Below are 25,342 nucleotides of genomic sequence, written 5' to 3'. Positions count from 1 at the left end.
TATCTAACAAATAGCAATAGAACACTCCACCCAACACTTCTTCTTAAGTGTACATGGAACATTCTCCAAGATAGACTATGTTAGGTCATAAAACAAATCTCAATGAATTTAAAAAGACTGAACTAATACAAACTGTGTTCTCTGACTACAATGGAGCAAAATTAGAAATCAATAATGGAAGGAAATTTGGTAAATTCACAAATATGTGGATCTTAAAGAATGCACTTCTGCAAAATCAGTGGGTCAGGAAGAAATCACAAGGGAAGTATTCAAGGTGAATGAAAATGAAAACATGACATACCAAAATTAATGGGATGAAACTAAAGCAGTGCTTAAAGGGAAAATTACAGCTGTAAAACTATATTAAATAAGAAGAAAGATCTCAAATCAATAATCTAACCTTGCACCTTAAGAAATTAGAAAAAGAGGGGCAAATTAAACCCAAGCAAACAGAGGAGAAACTAATAAAGATTAGAGCAAGTTAAATGAAATAAAAAATAGAAAAATAATAGAGAATAGCAACAAAACCTGAAGTTGATTCTTTGAAAATATCAACAAAATTGACAAACCTTTACCTTGAATGATCAAGAACAAAACAGAGAAGACTCAGTTACTAAAATCAGGAATGAAAGTGGGGAGAGTACTACCAAACTTAGAGAAATAAAAAGGTTTAGAAGGGAATATGATGAACACTTATATGTCAACAAATTAGATAACATAGAAAAAATAGACCAATGCCTAGAGAGAAACAAACTGCCAAAACTCATTCAAGAAGAGATAGAAAACCTGAACAGACCTATAATAAGTAAAGAAACTGCCATAGTAATCAAAAAACTTCCAACAAAGAAAAACCTAGAATAGATGGCTTCACTGGTGAATTCTACCAAACATTTAAAGAAGAAGAATACCAATACCTCAGAAACATTTCCAAAAATATAAAAGGAGGAAAAACTTCCTAAATTATTCTCTGAAGCTAGTAGTAAACTGATACTAATGCAGAATAAGACATCATAAGCAAAGAAAACTACAGACCAATAATTCTTATGAAGATAGATGAAAAAAATCCTCAATAAAATACTAGGAAACAATCCCAGCAATGTGTAAGAGAGGGATTTATCCCAGGAATGCAAGATTGGTTCAACATACAAAACCCATCAGTGTAATATATCATATTAATAGAATAAATGACAAAAATCACATGATCATTTCAATAGATTCAGGAAAAGCATTTGACAAAACCCAACACCCTTTCATGATAAAAGCACTCCACAAACTAGGAGTATAAGGAAATTTCCTCAATCTGATAAAAAGCATTTATAAAAACCCCACAGCTAACTTCATACTTAATGGTGAAAGACTGAAAGTTTTCCCCCTAAGATCAGGAACAAGACAAGGATATTTGCTCTTGCCATTTCTATTTGACATTGTACTAGTCATGGGAGTTAGGAAAGAAAAAGAAATAAAAGGCAACCAGATTTGAAAGGAACAAGTAAAATTACCTTTATTTGCAGATGACACGATCATGAGTATAGAAAATCCAAAGGAATACACAACACACAAAAGAAACCTCTTAGAGTTAATAAGCAAATTCAGCAAGACCAGGAATCAAGATCAATATACAAAAATCATTTGTATAGTTGTACTTCTATATACAAGCAATAAATTTAACAAAAGTTCAATACATGTACATGAAAACCATTATTACTGAAAGAAATGAAAGAAGACCTAAATAAGTGGAAAGATTTTCCATATTCATGAATTAGAACACTTAATACTGTTAAGATGACAATATGCCCCCAAATGATCTATAGATTCAAAGTAATCTCTACTGTGCTTGTTTGAAGCTGTTATGTACCCCATAAAAAGCAATGTTCTTTAATGCAATCTTGTGGGGGCAGACCTATTGTGGGTGGGATCTTTTGATTATGTTGTTTCCATGGACATGTGACCCACTTATTTGGGGGTGAGAACTTTACATTAGATTAATTCCATGGAGGTGTGACCCTGCCCATTCAAGGTGGGTCTTGATTAGTTTACTGGGGTCCTTAAGAAAGCTCAGTGGCCAACACAGACCCAGATGCTTGGAGAGGCAGACAGAAAGATGATTGGAGAAGCTAAGCTAAGAGATGAAGCCCAGAGTTTGCTCCAGGGAAGCTAAGAGAGGACTCCCAGATGCTTAGAGGGAAATGCCCTGGGAGAACAAGCAAGGATGCATAGGAGCTGAGAGAGAGATGCCAAGAGAGAAAACACCTGGAGACATTTTGGAGAAAGTCATTTTGAAACCAGGACCTGTGAGCAAAGGGACCAGTAGAAGCAAGTCACATGACTTCCCAGCTGCAGAGGTGTTCTACATGCCACTGGCCTCTCTTCAGTGATGTTATCCTCTTGTTGATGCCTTAGTTTTACACTTTTATGGACTTAGAACAGTAAATTTGTAACCTAATAAGTTCCATTTATAAAAGCCAATCCGTTTCTGGTATTTTGCCTAATGGCAGCTTTAGCAAACGGGAACATCTACCAAAAACCTAAATGAGTTTTTGGACAAATTGACAAGTTGATCCTGTAATTCACATGGGAATTCAAGGGATTTAGAATAGACAAAGCAATTTTGAAAAAGAAGAACAAAGTTGGAGGACTCACACTTACCTATTTAAAAACTTACTTCAAAGCTACAGTAATCAAGGCTGTGTAATACTGGCATAAGGATAGACATACAGATCAACAGAACAGAAATAAAGTCCAGAAATAAACCCTCACATTTATAGTCAGTTGATTTTCAACAAGAGTACCAAAACAATTCAATGGGGGAAGTAATAGTCTTTTCAACAAATGGTCCTGGACAACTGGATATCCACATGCAAAAGAATGAAATTGCATCCTTACCTCACACCATATACAAAAATCAACTCAAAATTTATCAAAGACCTAAATGTAATACCTAAAACTACAAAACTCTTAGAAGAAAGCATAGGTGTCTATCTTCATGATCTTGAATTAGGCAGTGGTTTTTTATACATGAAACCAAAAGCTCAAGCAACAATGAAAAATAAATTGGATTTCATCAAAATTAAAAACCTTTGTGCTTTCAAGGACATAAATAAGAAAGTGCAAAAATAACCCATAGAATGTGAGAAAATATTTGCAAATCCTCTCTCTGATAAGGGTATAGTATCCAGAATACATAAAGAACTATTACAATTCAGTGACAAAAAGAGAACTAATCTAGTTAAAATGGGAATAAGGATCTGATAGATATTTCTCCAAATAAAATATGTAAATTGCCACTAAAGAAATGAAAAGATGCTCAACATCTTCAACATCATTAGTCATTAGGAAAATGCAAATTAAACACATAATGAGATACCTTTCCACACCCACTAAGAAGGCTGTAATAAAAAAAGACAGATGATAAGAATTGGTGGAGAAATCAGAATCCTTATACCTTACTAGTGGGAATATAAAATGGTGGAGCCACTGTGGAAAAAGTTTGGCAGTTCTTTAAAAGGTTAAACATAGAGTTACCATATGATTCACCAGTTCAACTTCAAGGTAACTAACATGTACATGAACATTCATAACAACATTATTTATAGTAACCCCAAGGTGGAAACAACCCAAATGTCCACCAACTGATGAATGGATAAACAAAATATAGTATAGCCATACAATGGAATATGATTTGGCTATAAATAGGAATTAAGTACTGAATCATGCTACAGCATGAATGAACCTTGAAAAAACTGTGCTGAGAGAAGCCAGACATAAAAGTCTGTATATTTCATGATTCATTTATGTGAAATGTCCAGAATAGGTGAATCCATAGAGAGAAAATAGGTTAGTGGTTTCCAGGAGCTGGGGCAGGAGGCATTGGGGAGTGACTGCTAATGGCTACAGCATTTCTTTTTTAGGCTGATGAAAGTGTTCTGAAATTAGTGGTGAAGGTTGCACAATGATGTGAATATACTAAAAATCACTGAATTGTATACTTTAAAAGGGTGAATATTATGGCATGTGAATTATATCTCAATAAAAACAAAATTAAAAAAAAAACAAAGAATAGGATTGACTGTTTTGCCAGCAGAAATGAAAGAGAAAGGAGAGAGTTCTGAATATTGAGTCTCAAAGGGTTGAAAAACTGACTGCTTCTAGTTCCAGAATAGTTAAAGATAGTAATTCAGAAGGCTTGGAGTGACAAAGGCCAAAGAAGATGTTTCAATTGATTAGTGTGAATCATGGAAAATATCCAAGCTCAGGTGTTATCATCCACCATTCAGCTAGCCTCAAGGTAGCTAGTATCACATTGAAAGAGAACATGGGGACAAGACGGCAAAAGAATAAAGCAATTTTGAGAACTATATTGCAACAAAAGGAACAATGAGTGTGGAAATTGGCAAGTGCAACTCACTGGTGCAGATAGATTAGACATTTACCAAATTTTTGAAGAAATTATCTTGTCCAAGAAACCACAAGCCTGTGTATAAAGCATGAGACCGTTAGGAGACTGTTAGTTAAGCTCTAAAACAACCTCTGGCAGGAAGTTGCACAGCCCCTAAAGAGAGTATTCTCCTAGCTCCCTCTTTAGCTGTGGCTAAGGAGGATAAGGGTCAAAGAGGAAGCCCCTCAGAGAGTGCTGCTGAGGACTGCAGAGAAGAATGGATGAAGGTAAGCAGCCCTTCATAACGTCTGCCCAGTGTTATTTCCGCAATGTCATGGCTCATTGACTGCTGTGGGTCTCTCCTTCTTCTTCTTTCTGAATGGGAGTGTCTTTTGTAGTTATCCTATTCCCATTCCATCATCACATATTTGTATGTTGGTGTGAGTGTGAGGCAGATGCCTTGGATCTTTAGTTTACAGGTTTACAGTCAGAGAATCCACATCTGTTCTTGATGGAGATACAAATGCAGTGACAAAATGGATGTGAGGCTTTCTCCCGCGAGGAGGGATTGAAGGTGTGCTGTGCATGGGAAGAAGGATCCAAAGGGATACTAATGACTAGAAGAGTGTACTGTGCTGGAGACTGCTAGTGCTCAACAAATAGACCCATCATCTAAACTGTCTCTGTATTTCCAAGCCTAGCTTTTGGTTAGGTTGGGTCCTGTGGCTGGGTTCTGTTTAAAGGGATATGAAAGACTACAGGGGATTAAGGGATATATGCCACTTCCAGGCCTATCAACAAAACCTCTTGAGAGGTGTTGGCCAGTAATTTTCCTTCCTTGTAATGCCTTTGTGAGCTTTTGGTATCAAGTTTATGCAGACCTTATAAACTGAGTTTGGATGTTTCCCATCTTTTCCTGTTTTCTGGAAGAATTTTAGATAGGCATTATGTATTCCTTAAATGTTTGTGAAGCCATCTGGACATGCAGTTTAGTTTGTGGGGAGGCTTTTAATCACAGATTCAATTTCTTTTATTAATGGAAATATCAAGATTTTCTATTTTTCTTGTAATAATTTTGGTAAATTATATTTTAAAGAAATTGTGTATTTCACATAAATTTTCCAATTTAAGAATACAGAATGCCAAATTTGCATAAAGTTGTTTATAATATCCTCTTAATATCCTTTTAAGGTCTGTAAGATTTATAGTGCTATCCTCTTTTTCATAGTGATTTAGGTATTTGTGTAGTCTCTCTGTTTTTTTATTGATCTGTCTTGCTAGGGATTTATCAATTGGATTAATCTTTTCAATGAATAAACTTTAGCTTTGTGGATTTTCTCTATTGTATGCCTGTCTTCTATCATTGATTTCTGTTCTTATCTTTATTCAGGATAGCCCCTCTAAGTGTAGGGTTTCTCCCCCTAGAATCTAGAGCTATATTTTTATTTATTTTCTTGACACTAATTTTTATGCCCAGGTGTTTTTTTTTTTTTTTATATTTGTTTATTTTTCACACAGTTGAAATCAGGCTCTTGTGTCGTTATACTTCACAGTCTTTATGACTCAATATTCTATCATAAGCACTTACTATATTATGATAGGCTCTTGACAAGCAGCTTTTTTAATCACAGAAAACATTTAACAAGTTGAGCTGCATGATTCCATCTGCTGACAGTTGGACAGAAAGTTGACTACTCAGAAAGTCTGCGGGATGACTGCTTAGACAGAGCTGTCCCTCATCAGGCAGAGCACTCTGGTGGGACAGTGTGGTGCCCTGAGCACCAGGACCCTCAGCTTTGGATGCCTCTGGGTGTGTCTCAGGTAGCTGTGGGGGTGCAGGCAGCAGTCTGTTGGCAGAAGGATCCAGGGACCTCGTAGGAAAGGGTCCAGCCTGGGGACATTGCTCACCTTGCTCCAGCGCAGCCTCAGGAAAGTGAAAAAAAATCAGAGCAGTTTTGCTCCAACTTCACTGGGACTTTGAGAGTGCAGGGCCACCCTGCTTTTTGATCCTATTATAGTGATCCATAGGAGACAGGGAAGGGGTAGAGGGGAGGGATCATTCCCCTTCATTGTGGAAAACCCTGAGGAACAGATTGGACTCAGCCACCTGAACTAATAGCCGGACCAAACTAGGTTGGTCAGGAAAAGGTGGGTCAGAAGACCTCCACAGTGGGAAGCCAGGAGAACTATCCATGACCTCATGTTCAGCCTGATTGGGTACCAGTCACCAGCTACAAAGATGCAAGGGAGGTCAAAGAGCAAAGGAGGTGACTCTTAGCACTTCTCTCAGATCTTCGTCTGAGGAGGAAAGAGGAACTAGAGGGACAGGTGCCTGCAGCCACCGGGTGCCTAAGAAGCCCTGCAGGCCATGTCGGAGGCAGGAAGACCCCATTCTGAAGAGTAACCCCTGGGCAGAGGCTTAGTGAGATCTTGGGAGGGGTCTGGAGATAGGCTGTGAGGAAAGGGTCTATTGAGTTGTGCTCCAGGAGCACAGGAATTAGATAGGCAACACAGGACAAGCGAGATGACTTGGAATCTGGCTTTGTTGGAAGCCTGCTGTGTAGCCAGTGTAGCTGCTTTTTCCCCTTGCTTCTTCAGACCCAGGGGAAGTAACAGCCCTGATGTTACTAGCCCTGGAGTATTGCCCAAACCCTCATGGTTTCCCTACAACTCTTCCCACACCTTTGCAAATAGCCCCACTATTAAACTCTCCTCAATTATCCCATTATCAGTGTACCATCCATTTGCTACTGGGGCTCTCCTGATTCAGAGGCCATCCTGTTGACAACTCTAGAGAGCCCTCCTGGGACTCTGGCTCTCAGCAATCAGCTCTGGAGATGGAAAGGAGTTTAAAGGATGGACTCCTGCAGGAGAAGTGTGTGAGGACAGCATGAAAGTTAAAATACAGACAGTGACTTCATTGACATATTTCAGAGATCCCTGGTAGGAACAGAATTTGGCAACATATTTAGCCCTTTCTCACTGGGGTAGGTAAAGAGTAGAAAGATCTGAATTGGAACAGGGATGGGGCAGTAGTGTCAGGAGAAAGGGAGGCTTGAGTAAGACCATAGTTCAGGCCTGCTGACACCACCCAGATATTATTCCAGTTGCTCTCTGGAGAAGGTCTGAACACATCAGACCCTGGGGGAAGATAAATAATTAAAATTGGAGCCCAGTGAAGAGGGGTAGGGTGGTGTGGGTGGTATCTGGGACTGGAGTGCTTGGCACTGTGTTTGGCTCTAGTAGGCCCCTCTATAATTTTGGCAGAAGGAAAGGAGGTGTTTACAAAACATAAGGGAGAAGGACGGATGCTTTCATTCTTCCCCACTGACTTTCATAATATACTCCTGTGGAAGGAATGCTTAAGAGAGACAGGGCTGGACATATTCAGAGTTTGAGGGTGGGGTGGGCATGAGGATTTTTAAGGCAAGTTTGTTTTAAATTGAATAAATGCTGGAAAATGACAGGATTTGGAAAAATTAATTTAAACACAGTACCACCCTGGAGCACTAAATCTAATTTTATTTGCCTAAGCCATGTGGTACTTCCCCTTAGTAAGATAAGGAGTTTACATGCATTGGAAATTATGCTTTTATTGTGTGAATGTAACAGAAGGTTCCATCATGCATATGCGGCAGTGGTAAAGTGTGTGGGTGAGTGGGGAAATGACCCAGGTATTGTCCCCCTAAATCTTCCCAGGGCTTTGCCCATCTGTGCTCTGTGTCTGGAACCCTCTCCCCCTTCTTCGTGCCCTGAAGAAAGTTTTCTTGTTATACTCTGATATCACGCCTGTACGTTGCCATCACAGCACTAATCACAGTTTGAAGTCACATTTTCATGTGGCCATTTGATTAGTGTCCTACTTAGTCACTAGCCGGTAACTTCCATGCAGGCAAGAACTGCATCTCTCCACTCACCATTGTTGCTCTAGGACCTACCACAGTGCCTGGATGCTCAATAGATAGCTCATGGAAGAGCGTTTAAAGCATGTCCTATGGAGACCAGCTTCCCAAGTAGAAAAAGGAGAAGCCTAATACACAATGGTTGGAAGCTCAGGCCTCATTACCTGCATTTCTCTGTGTAGAGACCTTTTTATGACACCACACTAGCAAGGAGGGAGTGTGTGGTGCCCGCATGAGGACTTCATGTGGAAGGGTAGGGAAGAGCGTAATTCAATTGAATCTTGTCCTCACAGCAGGAAAGACCCACAGGTGCTTTGATTTCCCTGGAACTTCTAAAAGGTTTCCATTTCACTCAGAGGTGTTTGGATCATGGAGGGTCTGCTACAACTCTACAACTATCCTGGTGCTCAGAGGAAGTCCTGAGGTGGTGAGGCTATCTCAATGGCATTGTGTTGATAGTTCTCCACTTTCTTTGATGGCTCTCGTATAATCATGCCAAACATGAAAACCAACAGCAGTTACATTTGGAAAGGAAGGCTGTGCCCAGGTGGAGTTATATGTAAGAGAAGAAATCCTAGTGTTGTTGGTCAGTGGTGTTACAGGGAAGCTTGGTCTGGCCAATGAGAGACAAGAAGTGTGATATGGAGGCTTCACTCAAAGGCCTTTGGCAAATGCCCTCTGCCTTTTCTTCCTCGTCGCTTCTTCCTTCTTGTTCCATGAAACTTGAATGTAGTGGCTGGAGCTTTGGCTGTTCTTGGCAAGGGAAGGGGGACTGCTACTTAGCACAAGGAAAAGGGCCATGCCTGCGGGGTGGTAGAGTGGTGGCTGGAAGGAGCCTGGGGATTTTGAGGAGCAACCCAGGATTGCCAACTCTGGACTATTGAGAGAAAAAGAAAGAAACTTTTGTTTTGGCCATTGTTATTTTGGGTCACTGCTGCCCTCAGTTTGAACCTAATTCCATGCTGTTTATTTAGAAAGGATATAACTTCCACTGTTTATTTAGAAAGGATATAAATTTTGCCATAGATGATCAAGCGTTGATTTGGCTAACGTGAGGATTATCTGGAATGTGATGAAGATGGAGATAGGCAGACAGGCTAGTGACTGGGGCTTATCTTTTGGGAACAGTTGACAGGTGACTTGATCGCAGTTATTTCTAACTGATTTATTCCTCTTTCTCAAAGACTCACCCTTTATGATAAATCATGACCCATGGAAAGTTTTGCCCACCCTGAGCTATTTGGAGCTTGTCCAGTGTTCTTCCTAAGACATCTGAAGATTCCTGGTGGAGCCTCTGTGTCACAGTGACTTTTTGGCCCACTTTCTTTATTATGTGTTTATGCGCTCTCCTCCTGCAGCTGCTCTCCATCCCCTCCCGGGCCTTTCCAGGGTGGAACGTGGCCCGTCCTCCTCTTTCCCCCAGAGCACCTCTAAACCACTTTGCCTGAAGGCTTGGGGATAGTTGGGGAGTTGATAATGAGCATCTTCTCTGGGCCCTATTCACTTTTTTTTAAAAAAGCAATTTTGTAGCAATATATTCACATACCATACAATCATCTGAAGTGTACAACAGTTGTTCACAGTATCATTATATAGTTGTGCATTCATCACCACAATCAATTTTTGAACATTTCCATTTCTCCAAAAATAAAAATAAGAAGAAAAATTAAAGTAAAAAAGAGCACTCAAAACATCTCACACCCCTCTTTCCCCACTATTATACTTTTACTTTTTGTCCCCATTTTTCTACTCATCTGTCCATACACTGGATAAAGGGAGTGTGAGCCACAAGGTTTTCACAATCACATGGTCACACTGTGTAAATTATGTAATTATATGATTGTGTTCAAGAATCAAGGATACTGGATTGCAGTTCAACAGTTTCAGATATTTCCTTCTAGATATTCTAATAAACTAAAAACTAAAAAGGGATATCTATATAATGCATGAGTTACATCCAAAATGACCTCTCGACTCCGTTTGAATCTCTCAGCCACTGAAACTTAATTTTGTTTCATTTCTTCTTCTTTTGGTCAAGAAGACTTTCTCAATCCCATGATGCCAAGGCCAGGCTCATCCCCGGAAGTAATACCCCACATTGCCAGGGAGATTTACACCCCTGGGAGTCATGTCCCACGTAGAGGGGAGGGCAGTGAGTTTACCTACTGTGTTGGCTTAAAGAGAGAGGCTACATCTGAACAACAAAAGAGGTTCTCTGTTGGTGACTCTTAGGCACAATTATAGGTAGGTTTAGACTCTCCTTTGCAGTAAAATCTTCATAAGGGCAAGCCCCAAGATCGAGGGCTTGGCCAATTAAACTGGTAGTTCCCAATGCTTGCAAGTATATCAGGAATTCCCCAGCTGGGGAAGTTGAATATTTCCACATTTTCCCCTAGTCCCTCAAGGGGATATTGCAAATACTTTTTATTCTCTGCCCAAATTACTCTGGGATGTATCAAGGCTTCTTGCTAACCTGTACAAACCAACCAATCTCATTCCCTATTCAAGTTTCCATGTAATTATGTGTTTGAGTAAACTGACCATACAAGTTAAATTACAGAGGGTGTTATAGAAAATATAGATTTTGCACCAAATAAACATCTCTTCCTTTAGTTCCATACAGAAGCCAAAGTTTTAAAACACAGCTAATATCATCCTTTATCCTTTAGTCTGATTTACCTTAGACCCAACCAAGTCCATTTTGTTCATATCTGTATCTTCGTATCTGAAGTCTGATCTCTTTTTCAGCTTTTTAATGGTTGTCATATGGGGTAATGCTGACATTCATAGCTGCTGAAGTCTGGATCTGAGTCTCAGGTGTCACACAGATACTTGAAGTTATGGGGACCAAGTTATAAACAAACAGCTCAGTGTCTCAGAATTTAGATATAACTATTACAACTCATGAGTGAATGTGACTGCTGTAAGAGCTTACAATCTAGGAACCTTTATAATAAGACTTCCCCTGATACCCAAATGCTCTCAGATTCAATTCTCAGAATTTGTACTTTATAGTTAGTCCATATTATTGAGGTGTTATAATGTTTGTCTTTTTGATTCTTGCTTATTTCACTCTGCATACTGTCCTCAAGGTCCATTCACCTAGCTGCGTACCTCACAACTTCATTCCTTGTTGCTGCCACTCAGTGTTCCACTGTATGTATACACCACACTTCACCATTCTGTTTATCAGCCAGTGTACCCTTAGGCCACCTCCATCCACTGCAAATCATGAAAACTGCTGCCACAAACACCAGTGTGCAATGTCCACTTGTATCTCTGCTCTCAGGACCTCCAAGTATACAACTAATAACAGGGTTGCTGGACCATATGGCAACCCCATTATTAGCTTCCTGTGGAACCACCACACTGCCTTCCAGATGGGCTGCACCATTCTACTTCCCCATCAAGAGGGAATATATACATTTCTCTTTCCACATTTTTTCCAGCACTTTAATCCCTTTGTTTATTTTTTAAACAGTTTTATTCACACCCCATACAATCCATCCTAAGCAAACAATCAATGATTCCTAGTATAATCACATAGTTATGCATTCACCACCACAATCTATATGAGGATATTTCCATTTCTTCCACAAAGAAAGAGGAAGAGGAGAAAAAAATGAAGAATAAAAAAATAAAAGATACAAGGAAAATAAAAATAAAAAATATATAAAATACAATGAAAAGGTCAGACAACACCACCACCAAGAATCCCATACCACTTCCTTATATCCCCCTCTTATAGACATTTAGCTTTGGTATATTGCCTTTGTTACAATTAATGGAAGCATCTTACAATGTTACTGTTAACTATAGACTCTAGTTTCCATTGACTGTATTTCTTCCTGATACCATCCAATTTTCAACACCTTGCAATGTTGACATTCATTTGTTCTCCCTCAGGCAAAAACATTCTTATTTTTGTACATTTAATCATCATCACTGACCACTCCAGGTTTCACTAAGTTATACAATCCTAGTCTTTATCTTCTATCTTTCCTTCTGGTGTCATACGTGTCCCTAGTCTTCCTCTTTCAACTGTACTCACACTCATCTTTGTTCAGAGTACTTAAAATATTGTGCTACCATCACACAGTATTGTGCTCTCCATTTCTGGATCTATACAGCCAATCCTGTTGAACCTTCTGCAGTCCTTCAGCATCAAATGCCTGATCTCTAACCTCTTTCTAGCTTGATAACCTATGTTCTCAACTTTAACTCTCAAAGTTTACTCATCAATGTTAGCTCGTATTAGTGAGACCGTACAATATTGTCCTTTTGTTTCTGGCTAATTTCACTCAACATAATGTCTACTGTCTACCATTTTGTCTTTTGGATTTCATATGTCATATTTTCTTTTATTTTTCTTTTCCTCTCTCTCTCTCTGTACCCTTAGTGATAGTCTTCATTTCTACACTCTTCTCCCAACCTCTCTTTCCTTGCTTTTCCTGTGTGCTTACAGTTCTCCCTTTAGTATTTCTTGTACAGTAGGTGTCTTGTTCACAAACTCTCTCAGTGTCTATTTGTGTGAAAATATTTTAAATTCTCCCTCATTTTTGAAGGACAGTTCTGCCGGATATAGAATTCTTGGTTGGCAGTTTTCAATATCTTAAATATATCATACCACTGCCTTCTTGCCTCCATTGTTTCTACTGAGAAATCTGCATACAGTCTTATTGGGATCCCTTGTATGTGATGGATCACTTTTCTTTTGCTGCTTTCAGAATTTTCTTTGTCTTTGACATTTGATAATCTGATTACTAAGTATCTTGGATGAGGTTTATTTGGATCTATTCCATTTGGGGTATGCTGAGCTTCTTGGATCTGCAATTTTATTTCTTTCATAAGAGAAAGGAAATTTTCCATAATTATTTCCTCCATTATTCTTTCTGTCCCCCTTTCCCTCCTCTTCTCCTTCTGAGACACCCATGACACATATATTCATGCACTTCCTGAGACCCTGCTCATATTTTTCCATTTTTTTCCGTTTCTGTTCTTTTGTGTGTAGGATTTCAGATGTTCTGTCCCCCAGTTATGAATTCCTTCTTCTTTCTCTTCATATCTGCTGTTGTATGTCTCCGTTGTGTTTTTCATCTCTTCTGTTTTGCCTTTCATTCCCATAAGTTCTGCCATTTGTTTTTTTCAAGCTTAGTAATTCTTTTTTATGGTCATCCAGTTTCTCCTTTATATACTTTGTCTCTTTTGCCACATTTTCCTTCAGCTCATTGTTTGATATAGAAAATTTGTTTGAACATCTTTAATTAGTTGTTTTACCTCCTGTATCTCACTTGAAGTGTAAGTTTGTTCCTTTGACTGGGCCATATCTTCATTGTATGAATTGTAATTTTTTGCTGTCTAGGCATGTGGTTTCCTTGATTTCCCCAGTCAGGTTTTCACAGAGCAGATGGGCCCAGGTCTCAGGAAGAGGGTGTAATCAGTATCAGGTTTCCCTGAGGATGAGACCCAGAAGATTGTCAAATTTTCCTGTGAGTCCTCTAGACTCAGTGCTTTTTCTATCCTGCCCAGCAGGGGGTGCTTGTCAGCCTGCAGCTCCCTGGCTATTTACTACTTGCTCTAGGGGACTCCTGTTCACTTTTAATGATGCAATGAAATAATGGAACTTTGAAATGACATTTTTAAAAATTCAATTTTAAATATTTTGATTTTTAATTTCCAAAATCAAATTCTTAAGCCAAGATCTGCCCCTTTCCCCCATACTACCTATGGGGGTGTTACATCTATCAATGAGATCATAATTAAGCTGATTCTGAAATAACAGTAATTCAGAAACTTAAGGAATCCCTGTGCTACTGATATTTATGCTGTCCCTATATCTCTGAATGTCCCTGGTAGAATCTGCAGAACTGTGGATAGATTGCGAGCTTATGGGAGTGTCAAGGACTCCTGGTGTCCAGCCTTTGGAGTCTGACATTCAGCAAATACTGTGAGATGGGATACCTATGTACCTTTGCTTCTGGCTCATCCTTTGACTCTATTACTCATTGTGTTGATGGGTGGACAGTTCTGAGTGAGGGATGGGGAAGAGGACAGGCAGGGCTGAGAACAGTAGAAGCAACAGCCAGGGAGAGATCTTGGGAATGTGTGTGTATGTGTGGAGGTGGAAGGGGGAGAGAATGGGGGAGACATCATCTCTAGGAGACAAGAGCCATAGGCTCTTCTGAGGCTCTGCTCTGCCCATCTCTTCTCCCCTCCCCAATAATTCTAGTGAGCAATGGTCATGCTGGAACTTGAAATCTGAATTCCAATTATAAGTCAAAAGATGCAGGTGTTGGGGACAGATGATTTGGGGAATTTGGACCATGGGTTAAATGTGCAAGGCTGTGTGAGGCTGTAATTCCCATTGATAGAACTGAAGAGTCTCACTGAAAAGGGTAATGACTAGGCTGATGGTGGAGTTTTGGAGAGTGTGAAAGAAGCATAAACACGGGAGCATGCAGGTGGTGAGCTGGAGCAATAAAACAGCCTCTCTGCTTGTGCAGCCTAGGACAACCTTCAACAGAGCACTGAGGGGAGGCAGTGATAACAGGGTGTTCTTCATGGGAAGGGGGACTACTAATACCCAGACTTCAATTTAGTTACAGAAGCTGGTTGCATATCAGCAGACAGGCATATCCTGGGGAGCATCGGCCCCTGCCATGCCCTCAACTATGAAGAGAGTGTCTGTGGCCGTATGCTGGGGGTCCCCAGACTCAAACCCACACTTGATGGCCTTCCTTCACTCCAGTTCAGCGAGGAGTGGCTGAGGGTCTCTAAACCCAAGGGCCCCTCACCAGTCCTCTTCCTGTGCTCTCTCCTCTTCCCCCTCCTGGCCTGGGTATGTGGCCCAGGATATCATCCACAACTTCCTCTCACAATGGCTCCATTTTTTATGCTGAGTGAATGTGCTCTGGGTCTGGGTTCTAGCTTTCATTCACACATTTTCAAAGCTTTCAGTTTTGATTCTCTCCTCTCTAGAGACCCATTTAAGAAAGAAGGAACTAGCTATTAATAGTAGCAGACCACCACCCCTGCTGTCAGAGGCTAACTGTGGGAAGATTCCAGCATGCCTCAGCCTAACAGAGACACACAGGAGTTAAAGTCCCAGGGAGCAAATGGAGCTTTGAACTGGAGAGGAAGGTTGGGGAAGACTTGGGCTCACATTATACCACAGCATCAGGATGGGCTGGAATGCCTTGCCTTGTCCGAAGCCAAGAAAACTGCCCCGGGCCCTCATCTTCTGGCCACCATGTCCTCCTGACATATCTCTTTCTGCCCCGCTGTCAAACCATATACCATGATTTCAGTCCACTCAATTAGTAGAAGGCCTGGGGAACTTTGATTTGAAAACCTGCTGCAAATGATGAGGCTCTGCTAAAGCACTCTCGGAAGCAGAGCCTCTCTCCTGTTGCCTTCTGGGGGAGAGTCTTTCTTCTGTAGCTCAGGAGACTATAAAAGGAGGCAGAGAAATTGGGTATGTGAAGCCCCCCATGTCTGTCTTGGCTGTGCATGCACACTGTGGAGCAGGTTCCCAGAGGAGAGCATTAGTGTAGGGGGAGGCGGAGGGCAGAGACCCCCAAGCACCTCTTGGCTTCTATAAACACTTGAATAACAGTGATCCCAGGAGTCAGGGTACTGCTGGAGGTGGACCATAGCTCTGGAAAAGGGTGCTGTTTCAGGTGTTCAAAAGTGTGAATAATTGGAGTTTCAGCAGATGCTGGGGAGAGGAGGAGATGATTCGGGATGTCTGTCCCCTGGTGGAAGAAGCACGGAGAAGAGGCTGGTGGTGGTGATGTTGCTGCTGGAGGGCTGGGGGTGTGCGGGGGTGTTGGCAGAGGCGGGTTAGGTGGTGTTCACACTGAGCTGAGGCAATGGAAGGGATGGATGAAATCAGTGGTCTTCGAAGTGAGGTATGCAGGATGATCCAATTGGAATGTAAAAAAAAATTAAACTTCTATTTATTTTTTAATCAAAAATAAGGAAATTAAGCTTTCCCAATGTTACTTTATGGATTGACAGAGGTGCCCTTATGCAGCCCATGTATCAGGTGGCCATGTCACGCATCATACCAGAGGCCTTGTCAGGGAAGAGCAGAACTTTCAAGTGTATCACGAGGTATTACAAATTACTTTAAACCCCATGCAATAGAGACACATAGTATATTATCTGGTTTTAACCAAACTAATTTTTATGAAAGGGACATATCATTTAAAAAGAGTCCTATGAAGAAACCCATTGATTGAAAATAACACAAATAATACAAGCAAAGTTGAACTCGGAAAAAAAGCAAAACTAAAAGTTTCCTACTATTAATTCAAGATTCATTATGATGATATAATTGGCTCTGACAAAGGAGTCAACCACAAAAAAGGTCAAATTTATTAAAAAGACTACCCTATAATTAACAATAATATATGTATATATTGGACCTTGAGGTATTAGCTAATAATTATATAAATATGCCATCATGATCAGTAAGACATGTTAATTCTAGGTACCGAGAATATGAGGACAAAATTCTACAAATGTTTTTCAGGGATGTTTCAAGTCATGCAATACTTAATTGTGTATTTAGTGAAATTTCACTAAATGTAATGAAAATGTTTAGAAATCTCTTTTGAGTTTTCTTAATAGTGAAAGACAAAAAGTCAGTTAATATCACTGGAGAAAAACAGGTGTTCTATTTGCCACAATATAAGGGACAGAATTAATGTAGAGAGTAGTTGGCAACGCATAAAAATGCATTCTGTTGAAAGATAGGTAGAAAACTGTTGAAGATTTGAAGAAAAGATTTTAGAACAGATGATGTGTTGTGGGAAGTTTGCTATATGGTTGGATGAAAATTGCTAATATGTTTCCCTTTGTATTTGCTGGATTATTTTTCAATGATCAAATTCATAAAGAACTACTTGTTGTGATCCACTAAAGGAAAGATGTGTTTGCCACAGTGACTGATTTATTTAGTTCAACATGCCATCGTTTTCTTGTGTAAGAGTAAGCACTGATGGAGCGTCTGCCCTGACTGGAATACAAACTGGGGGTGGGTTGGGAGAAAGGACTACATGTGATATTCTCATCAATTGTGCCATTCATTTGCAAGCTACAACAGTAAAGAAGATGAAATTAGATGAGCATAAAATATTAGTGGATGCCAATAACATGGTGAATTTGATTAAAAAAGGACCTTATAAAACAGTAGTATCTTTACAATTCTTTGTAATGAGATGTGGCATGTAGCCAAGAAAATCTCTTGTATAATACAACAGTTTACTGATTGTCTCAAGTAAAAGAACATAAAAGATGAGTTTCTTTAACACAGGGACAGTGCTACAAATTTGCTGACCTCTGCTTTGCTGGTTTGTGACTGTCACTAGTATGCTATATGGCAGAAAGGAATACATGTGCATGCACACTCAGACAAATGCATATGCACACACAATGTGTCCTTTCAGGTAAAGGTGATATATTCTTTTAAACTGTACTTTAAAAGAATCATGTTATGGGGAAAACACTTTGTTAATTGATGACTGGAACTGTTTCCACTACCATGTGATTTTAATGCCCAAAATAAAGTGTGGCAGTGCCACCTCTAAAGACTCTTACAGTCATAGTTTTCAAAATTTAGAAACATTTTTTAACCCATTTTACAATCTTCCAAATGAAATTTAAAGGGTTATTAAAATCACATTTGTTAAAAATATTTTTAGAATAACTGATGAAAAAATCATTGAAAATATTGGCTTCATGGACAAAGAAGAGTTTTCAGGTGCATTCACTTTGTAAAATTAGTGGATGGATTAAAAGAGTGAAAATTATGATTTAATAAGTGCAGTCAAAGATACATTTCTTCTATTTGGATCTATTTATTTTTGTGAGATATCTTTTATTTTTTTTAGCAATGATAGCCATTAGGACTAAGTATTGAAATTAATTGAACTTAGACGCACTCTTTCTAGTCCCATAAAATATTAAACTGATTTATTAAAACCATGTTTAATAATATTTCTCTTACTAAAAAGATTATTACTAATAATTTTAAAATGAAGGCAAAAAGGTATATTGTAGCATCAATTAAAAAAGAGGTAAGTAATTTAAAAATATTGTTTCATCTTTAATACATCCTTTAACATTTTTATGTAGTGGGCTTTATAATATACAAATATATAAATTCATTTGCACATGTATATAAATTATAAATAAATTGTAAAAATCAAGTTATGGACTCAACACACTTTTAGTGTTGGGGTGTGCCATCCAGGAAGTCTGGAGACCACTGAACTACAATAGATTCTTAGGAGGTGGAAGGAATAAAATGGTGCTTAAATGAGACTATGTGAAAGCAGCTGGCACAGGGAGGACCCATAGTGGGTGCTCACTAATGAATAGTTTTATTTCCCTCTTTTTGTTTTTTTTTAACCAATTTGGTGTGAGTGATGAAAGGGAGAACGAGTTAAGGATGGCTTCCAAGTGTGGTCTGCAGAAAGAATGCATGGCTGTGCCATTCACTAAATCTGGAAACACAGGAGCAGGAGCAGCAGCAGGCTCTGGCCTGTTCTTGGAGAGGAAATTAGGAGTTTGGATGTGGACACATTTCCATGGGACTAGGAACCTGCAGTAGGATGTTTCTGAGGAAGTTGGATACACCATCCGCGGCTCTGGAGTATTCTTTCTATCCTGAAGATGAGGTTCAAGAGTCATCGATCAGCAAGCAGGAGGTTGTTGAAACCATGAGAATTGGCTGAGATCCCCACAGTGGGCCAAGGCAGGAAGAGAAGAAGCTGGCAGCGGGGAATGCCGCACTGAAATGCTAGGCCGCGGAGGCACAGCCCGTGCCGGCACCGAGGTATGTGGAAAACTCCGAGAGAGAAGGGCGTCCGGCGCCAACTCTGGAAGCGTTTCAGGAAGAAAGGCGTGGTCAGCAGGTTCCAATGTTGGGCAGAAGCGAGTAAGGCACCCACGGGGCTTTGGCAACTAGGAGATCATTGCGGACTTTGGGGGCGGGTGAGGAAGCTAAAGAAGAGGGTTGGGAGAGAGAGAGGGGGTGTGCGGTGTGTGGTGTGCTGTGGTGTGTGGTGTGGTGTGTGTGTGCATGTGTGTGTGCTGGGAGGGGCGGGAAGGTGATCCAAGCGCCCACACGGACGTCCGGGAGAAAATCGATGCTTGTTGGTCCGTTCAGCAACAGGGAGTAAGCCAACTGTTGGGGACCCGAGACCCCGGAATCTCTCCTTGGGAAAAGTCCCGGCTGGGGAGGAGGCCGGGGCAAACCCGAACACCCTGGGGAGCGGCCCGGGCTCGGCAGCCGCTGCGCAGGCGAGGTCCCAGGAGGCCCGGCCGGCAACTGACCCCGGGCTGCGGCGCGGGCCCCGCGGAGCCCAGGTGGCGGCGGGCGCCGGCGTTAGCGGCTCTTGGCCAAGGGGCCGGGCGACCGCCGTGTCCCTGGGCTCTCAAGTTTCCTGCTGGCAGCGCGTCCGGGGCGCCTCAGGTGGCTGCAGGCAGGCCTGGCTGGCGGGCGGCGGGCGGGGCAGATCTGCGCAGTTCCCGCGGCCGCCCGGCCCGCGCCGCTCTCCTCCCGGCTCCTCGGCGCTCCTCCGCCCCGCGGCTAGGTAGGGCACCGACTGGGGCGGCGCGCAGCTCGCAGACTTCTTCCCTGCGGAGGCGGCCCTCTCTTCTGCCTTCCGGCCAGGCGGGGCTGGGCCGGGGGCTCCGCGTCGCGGCGCCCTCGCAGCGCTTGGCTGCCTCCCCGGCTGCGGCGTGCAACAAGGGCTCCCGCCGTGTGCCGGCCGGGGGCGCGGCCTGACCCTGGGCGGGTCCGGGCTGGCATCAGGGCCGTGCTGTCCCTCTCCGCGGTACTTGCTGTGTATCCTGCCCCGCGCAGCCACCTGCGCTCCTGTCCTGCGGGCCGCCCCCTTTGGACGCACGGCATGGCCCTGTCTCCCAAACCCGGTGAGTATATGGGATGCTGACCTTGGGCCCGCGGCTTAGGGCGGGAGTGGGGAGCGCTCCCAGGTCGGAACCCCCGCGCCGGGCGTCCTAGCTCACAGAGGCGGTGGTCTCGACCCCAGGCTCATCCCTACCGGCACCCATGACTCATCCAGGCTCCCTGGCGGCCTGCAGTGGATTCACAAGGTTTAGAGAAATGACGAGACCCGGGACCTCCCACCACTTAAGTGTGGGGACAACCTGGATAAGTTTCTAGGATGCTTACAGCTTGGGTGGACATCCACCTGGACAGCGGGATGAGCAGGATGACCGGGTGATGAGGTCGTTTGAGGCCTTCATCCTTCCTTTGGCTCCCTCCCAGCAAGAAAGCTTATACTCATTGTTCTGGCAGTGTGCTTTCTGCCCTTGAACTTCCTGATAGCTGCTTTGCCAGTGGAGCTACTAATGGCTCCTCTTGGCTGGCAGAGGCCTCTGGGGTGGGTTCTGAGAGGTCCTGGAGTTGGAGAGGCATGCTAGCTAGAGTGTCATTTCCCGGGACAGTTAGGCCTTGTGTGTGGCTGGAAGCTTGGTGTCCACAAATTAGCAAAGGAGTTGGGTGAGAGCTGGAATTGCTAGGAGGGATTTTAGCATAATAATGATCCCTTGTTGGCTATCCCCTTAGAGGTGACGACCAACATTTGGCCATATTCGGGGGGAAAAGCTGGCTGCAGCTGGAACCTTCAGAGGAGAAATTCTTTCCCTGCCCATGAAGCATCAATGCTGAGTGGTAGTTAAGCCGGGAAGACAGAGCCTTTGTCAGCTCTTACCACTGAGTGTTGACAACAGGTCCGCGATAGTTGGCCTGGCCTGGCTGCAATTCTGGCTCCAACTCTGAGGGACCTGGCTTGCTCTGAAGATGAGGGCATGGGGTTGCCCTCTCTAAGAATAGTGGCTCCTGCATGGTTGGGTTGCCAGGAGACTCTGACCTCTTAGCCCTGCCCTCAGGCCAGGCTCAGTCCTTCCTTGTCAAACTTTGAGATCCTAGATAAGGGGTGAGTTGCCTTCATCTGCTTTAAGGAGTTCTTTGAGAGATGAGGCCTGTTTTTCTTGTCCTTACTTGCTAGGTCACTCTCCAAAAGTCCTCGAAGTCATTTCCCAGATTTTGAAAATGCTATGGGCAGATAAAACATAGCCTTCCTGGTTCTTCTATCAAGGATATTAATCTCTTAGTTCTTCCGTGTGCTGGCTGCATATCTAGGAAAGGAGACGATAGCTTTGGGTTTGTGGTATTATAAGGGACCAGGGCATACAGGATGGGCTCATGGCTGGTCACCGAGAAGTAGTATTCATAGAGGAGGAGGCCATTCCTCCTTCTAATCTGACTTCACATTTAAAAATGGTCTTTTCCCCTGCACCCATGTAGGTGCTTGGGAAAGTACCTGGCACCTAATGGTGCTCAATGGATAATGATGAGTAAGTGGATTTAGTGTCTAGATGAAAATTTATGTTCATGTCTCCAAATGGTTTCTCTCTTGTACCAGATATGATGGTGATAATAGCAATGATGTTGATAGATAGTACTCATGAGATGCATACCATACCAGGTACTATTCTCAGCACTTTATATATAATAACTAATGTAATTGTCTTGGCAACCCATGCTCATTTTATAGGGAATAAAACCAAGCCACAGAGAAGTTTAGCAGCTTGCCCAAGGTCATGCAACTAAGTGGTGGAGCCAGAATTAAAATCCAGGTAGCCTGGCTACGTAATACATAAAACTGATTCTTGAGATGCCATAGATCGAGTCATCAACTTGGCTCATTCACTCATTTATTTATTTAGCATGCATTCATTTATTGAACAAATATTTATTGAGTGCCTACCATATTCCAAGCATGGGGATACAAAAGTGAATGACACAGGCAAAGTCTGTCATGGAGCCAAGATTTAGTGGGTGAAGCCCTTTTGATCAATTCCAGGTGTGAGTCATGCACACCTTGAAACAAGAAGGAAGATGGGCCCGTATATAGCCTACATTACCCTTTGGTGGTGGTGATGTGTGAGGGGTGGGGGCACTGGTGCCTTTTTTAAATGAGACATGATTTGAATCTAGCCTTTTCTATCTTTTGGGGTTCGTATGGGGCACTTCAGCAACAAAAGTCAATACAGTCTGGCCTTCAGGGTGGGATTACTTGTGAGATACAGACCCTGGGCCTGGTTTTCATAGATTATCTTAATACTTCTTTCAAAAGAGAAATAAAGCTTCGAGTTTGGGATCAGTGCTCTTCAGGCCAAGGAGACTTCTAGGCCACAAGGAATAGTGGCATGTTAGGCTCATGGTGAAATTGTGAGGTGATGAGTAGAGCTTGCCCTCCTGGGACAGAGCTGACATTTCCTTCCAAGCTGCCTCATATCAGAGGGTCTTCCATCCCTTTGGCTCCAGTGAGACCCTTGGTCATTGCTCCAACCTGTGTCATCTTATTGGGGCTGCCGCCTGTCTCTATCTGAACCTGAGGGGGCAGGTGTCACACCCGTAGCTGGGGGCTTTGCCAGGAAGACATAAACTTTAACATGCTCCATTCAGGAAGACAGCTTTCTTTAGTAGGGAAATGAAGGATCAAAGTGGAAGATCTTTTCCAAAGCCCACACCACAGGCTATTAATAGGTGGTTGTTTTTTTTTGTTTTTTTTTTTTTAATATGGTGGTGGTGGAGGAGGATCAAATAAGTATATAGGGTTGAACAAGTCAAGCAGCTTTCTTTGCTGCAGGACTTCGCAGGTGTTTAATCTGCTAGCAGGAATTATGCATGAATTCCCATAGGGGAAAATGGTATATGGTATTTTCCAAGCTTTCTGATCTTTTGTGTTCTACAGACTTCACTTTGTGAAGTGCTTGTTTAGACTGAGGTCCTCCAGGGTCTGGTTAAAGGTGCAGAATTAAATTTCCTGAGTGTCTTGGGCCCAGGTATGTCCACTGATCCTTGGGCTAGGATGTTCCCAATGCAGCTCATACCACACCTTCCCCTTCCCCAAAATACATCAGTCTAAGGAATCATTTTCCCCTCCTCCCTTCTGGCAGAACAGTACTGAGGCTTGGACTTTTTTCTCTATGCTGTAAGTCTGTTTAATTATTTAATGAATAAACACTACCCTCCCTCTAGGTTGCTTGTAGCCTGCTGATTGCACTGTTTATGAAACAACTGTGAGGACAGGTGGGTCATAATCTCTGAGTAGCTAAAGCCCAGCAGAAGCCCAAGGATCATGTGTCAACACTGTAATCCTGCTCTGTGCTCACAGGAGTTATGAAGTAGGCTCAATTAGGCACAACCTCACGACTGGACATGAGGAGGTGACTCAGGCCTAAGTCAGGGCTAGAGCTAGCCTCCGGTAAACAGCTGACCCAACCTTTCTGGGCTCTCTCTCCCAGGATGTCAACAGCATCACAGAAATAGCCATTTTACTCAGGGTTATTTCCCAGGCCCACATCATTTATCTCAGTCACTGGGAGGCCATGTGTCTGTTCTGAGCCTTCCCACATAGGACTGTCCTTCTCCTAAAGGGTGGATGAAAATCAGAGCTTTGTGCACTGTGATGCTGTTTTAATCCATCCTGCCTGGCTTTAGAGAAACTGCTTCTGTGGGTCACACGAGGCAGGCTCCACCTTCCTCGGGGAGCTCGCGGCAGCTGCTGGCAGCAGGGTGGTGGCGTCCAGCCGGGCACTTGGGTGGCTGCTCAGACCTGGAGGCCCACGTGGGAGCCGGGGACGGCAGTAAGGAGGGGAGGGTGCGGAGTAGGGGCGGGCGGTGGGCTCGGGAGGGTCGGGCGGGACATACTTCTTTTCTGAAGGGGGCTCTGGGAGAGCCCGCCAGGCCGCACAGCCGCCTGTGAGGTACGGCTTCTTTCAGTGAAGAAAGGAAGGACAGGCCAGCTTTTCTTCCTAGCCCTGCCGGTCTGCTGTCCGTTGCCGCGTTTCTGTGCTGAGCGTTACCTCTCCCGGGTCTCCGTCCTTTCCTGGCGGAGGAGGGAGCTGTTCATGGTCCTTCCCTCTTTTGGAGGAGGAGGAGAGGAGCTTGAATTGGCAGCTGGGCTCTGCGGTCCACTTGGCTGCCCTGGATGCCCTCAGGAGGGTGGCTTTGGGAATCCTTCTGAGGGAGGGAGGGCAGACTGTGCAGTAGAAACCCGTGGGTAAGATGCACCCGGTGGCCAGGCCGAGCCTGAAGTGGGGTTTCAAAACGGAAGCTGCAAAAGTGATGGTTATCGCATGTTTCTACTCAGCGTTCAGGAGTCTGGGCGTTAGGTGGAGGCTGTGGTTTATCTTCTGTGGTTGGTTAGGGCAGTGGCAGTTTTAGTTTCTTGTTTTCTGGTGAGGGCTGAGAGCAGGGCCAGGACACTGCATTTAGGATGCAACAGCCATTTTGCCTTGAATAACTGGCGTTAACCTGGGGGCCTTGAGGATTCTTGGAAATTTTCCATTTGCATTTCATATTCAATTTCCAGCCCAGACTTTTCCTGCTCTGGCTCCCTGCTGCTCACACATATGCAAAGCAGAGACCTCCCACCCCAGCAGTGGCAGACAGGACCCAGCTAGCTGCACTTATACCCTGACTCAGCTCAGTCTCCCCGGCAGCACGCAGCACCTGGGCTGTCCTCCGTGGCATCCTCAGGACCAGTCATGGAGACTCCCGAGGCGGGCTCAGGTTTGTGTCGTGGTTCTCATGATGGGAGTCTGGAGAGAATGGGAAGCAGTCTCGTTTGTGTAAGGAGGGGATTTTAGTGGCACTGGGCTTCCTTTCTGGAAGGGCTGTGGTGACATGAAAATTTACTGTTTGTAGAAATTTTGGTATTCTAGAACTTTCTAACTTGGGGACATTTTTCCAAGCTGAATGGAGGGTGTTGCATGTAACAGTGAGATAATGTGTATCAATAGCTGCCTGATGCCAGTGAATTCACAGTTAAGCCTCCCAAGCCAGGCATGAACAGACAGCTGGAGTTGAAGCTCTGCTTGGAATTAGCAGAGTGGGCTTTCTTGACACATCTGTAGGTCTGAAAGTAGAGCCAAGTTCTGAAGGGAAGGTGTCCAGAAGACTGCAGATGTGTGGCAGGCTCATAGGGCCCATTCACTTAGTGCAGTACCCCAAGGGGGT

At 43.0% G+C, this 25,342-nt stretch overlaps 1 protein-coding gene across 7 annotated transcripts in view; it reads left to right on the top strand.

Annotated features, from left to right (window-relative positions):
• Positions 1 to 25,342, top strand: part of AMPD3 (adenosine monophosphate deaminase 3) — an 89,167-nt gene that overhangs the window by 16,790 nt on the left and 47,035 nt on the right. For 3 of the 7 annotated variants that reach the window (XR_005217442.1, XM_037839984.1, XM_037839986.1), the window contains exon 1: positions 19,810 to 20,220. The exons of 1 other annotated variant lie outside the window; for it this stretch is intronic. Coding sequence is in view for 4 of the 6 variants with exons in the window: in XM_037839984.1 (XP_037695912.1) it covers positions 20,199 to 20,220 (22 nt within the window). In the remaining 2 variants the exon portion in view is untranslated. Of the gene's footprint in view, positions 1 to 19,807; positions 20,221 to 23,872; positions 23,968 to 25,342 lie in introns of those variants that run through there. 3 more of the 7 variants (XM_037839985.1, XM_037839981.1, XM_037839982.1) reach the window with 3 other exon arrangements.

This window comes from Choloepus didactylus, chromosome 6 (genome assembly GCF_015220235.1).
Source record: "Choloepus didactylus isolate mChoDid1 chromosome 6, mChoDid1.pri, whole genome shotgun sequence".
NCBI classification, from domain to species: Eukaryota; Metazoa; Chordata; class Mammalia; order Pilosa; family Megalonychidae; genus Choloepus; species Choloepus didactylus.
The sequence above is the reverse complement of the archived record's forward strand: the minus strand, read 5'-3'. Positions and strand labels throughout refer to the sequence as shown.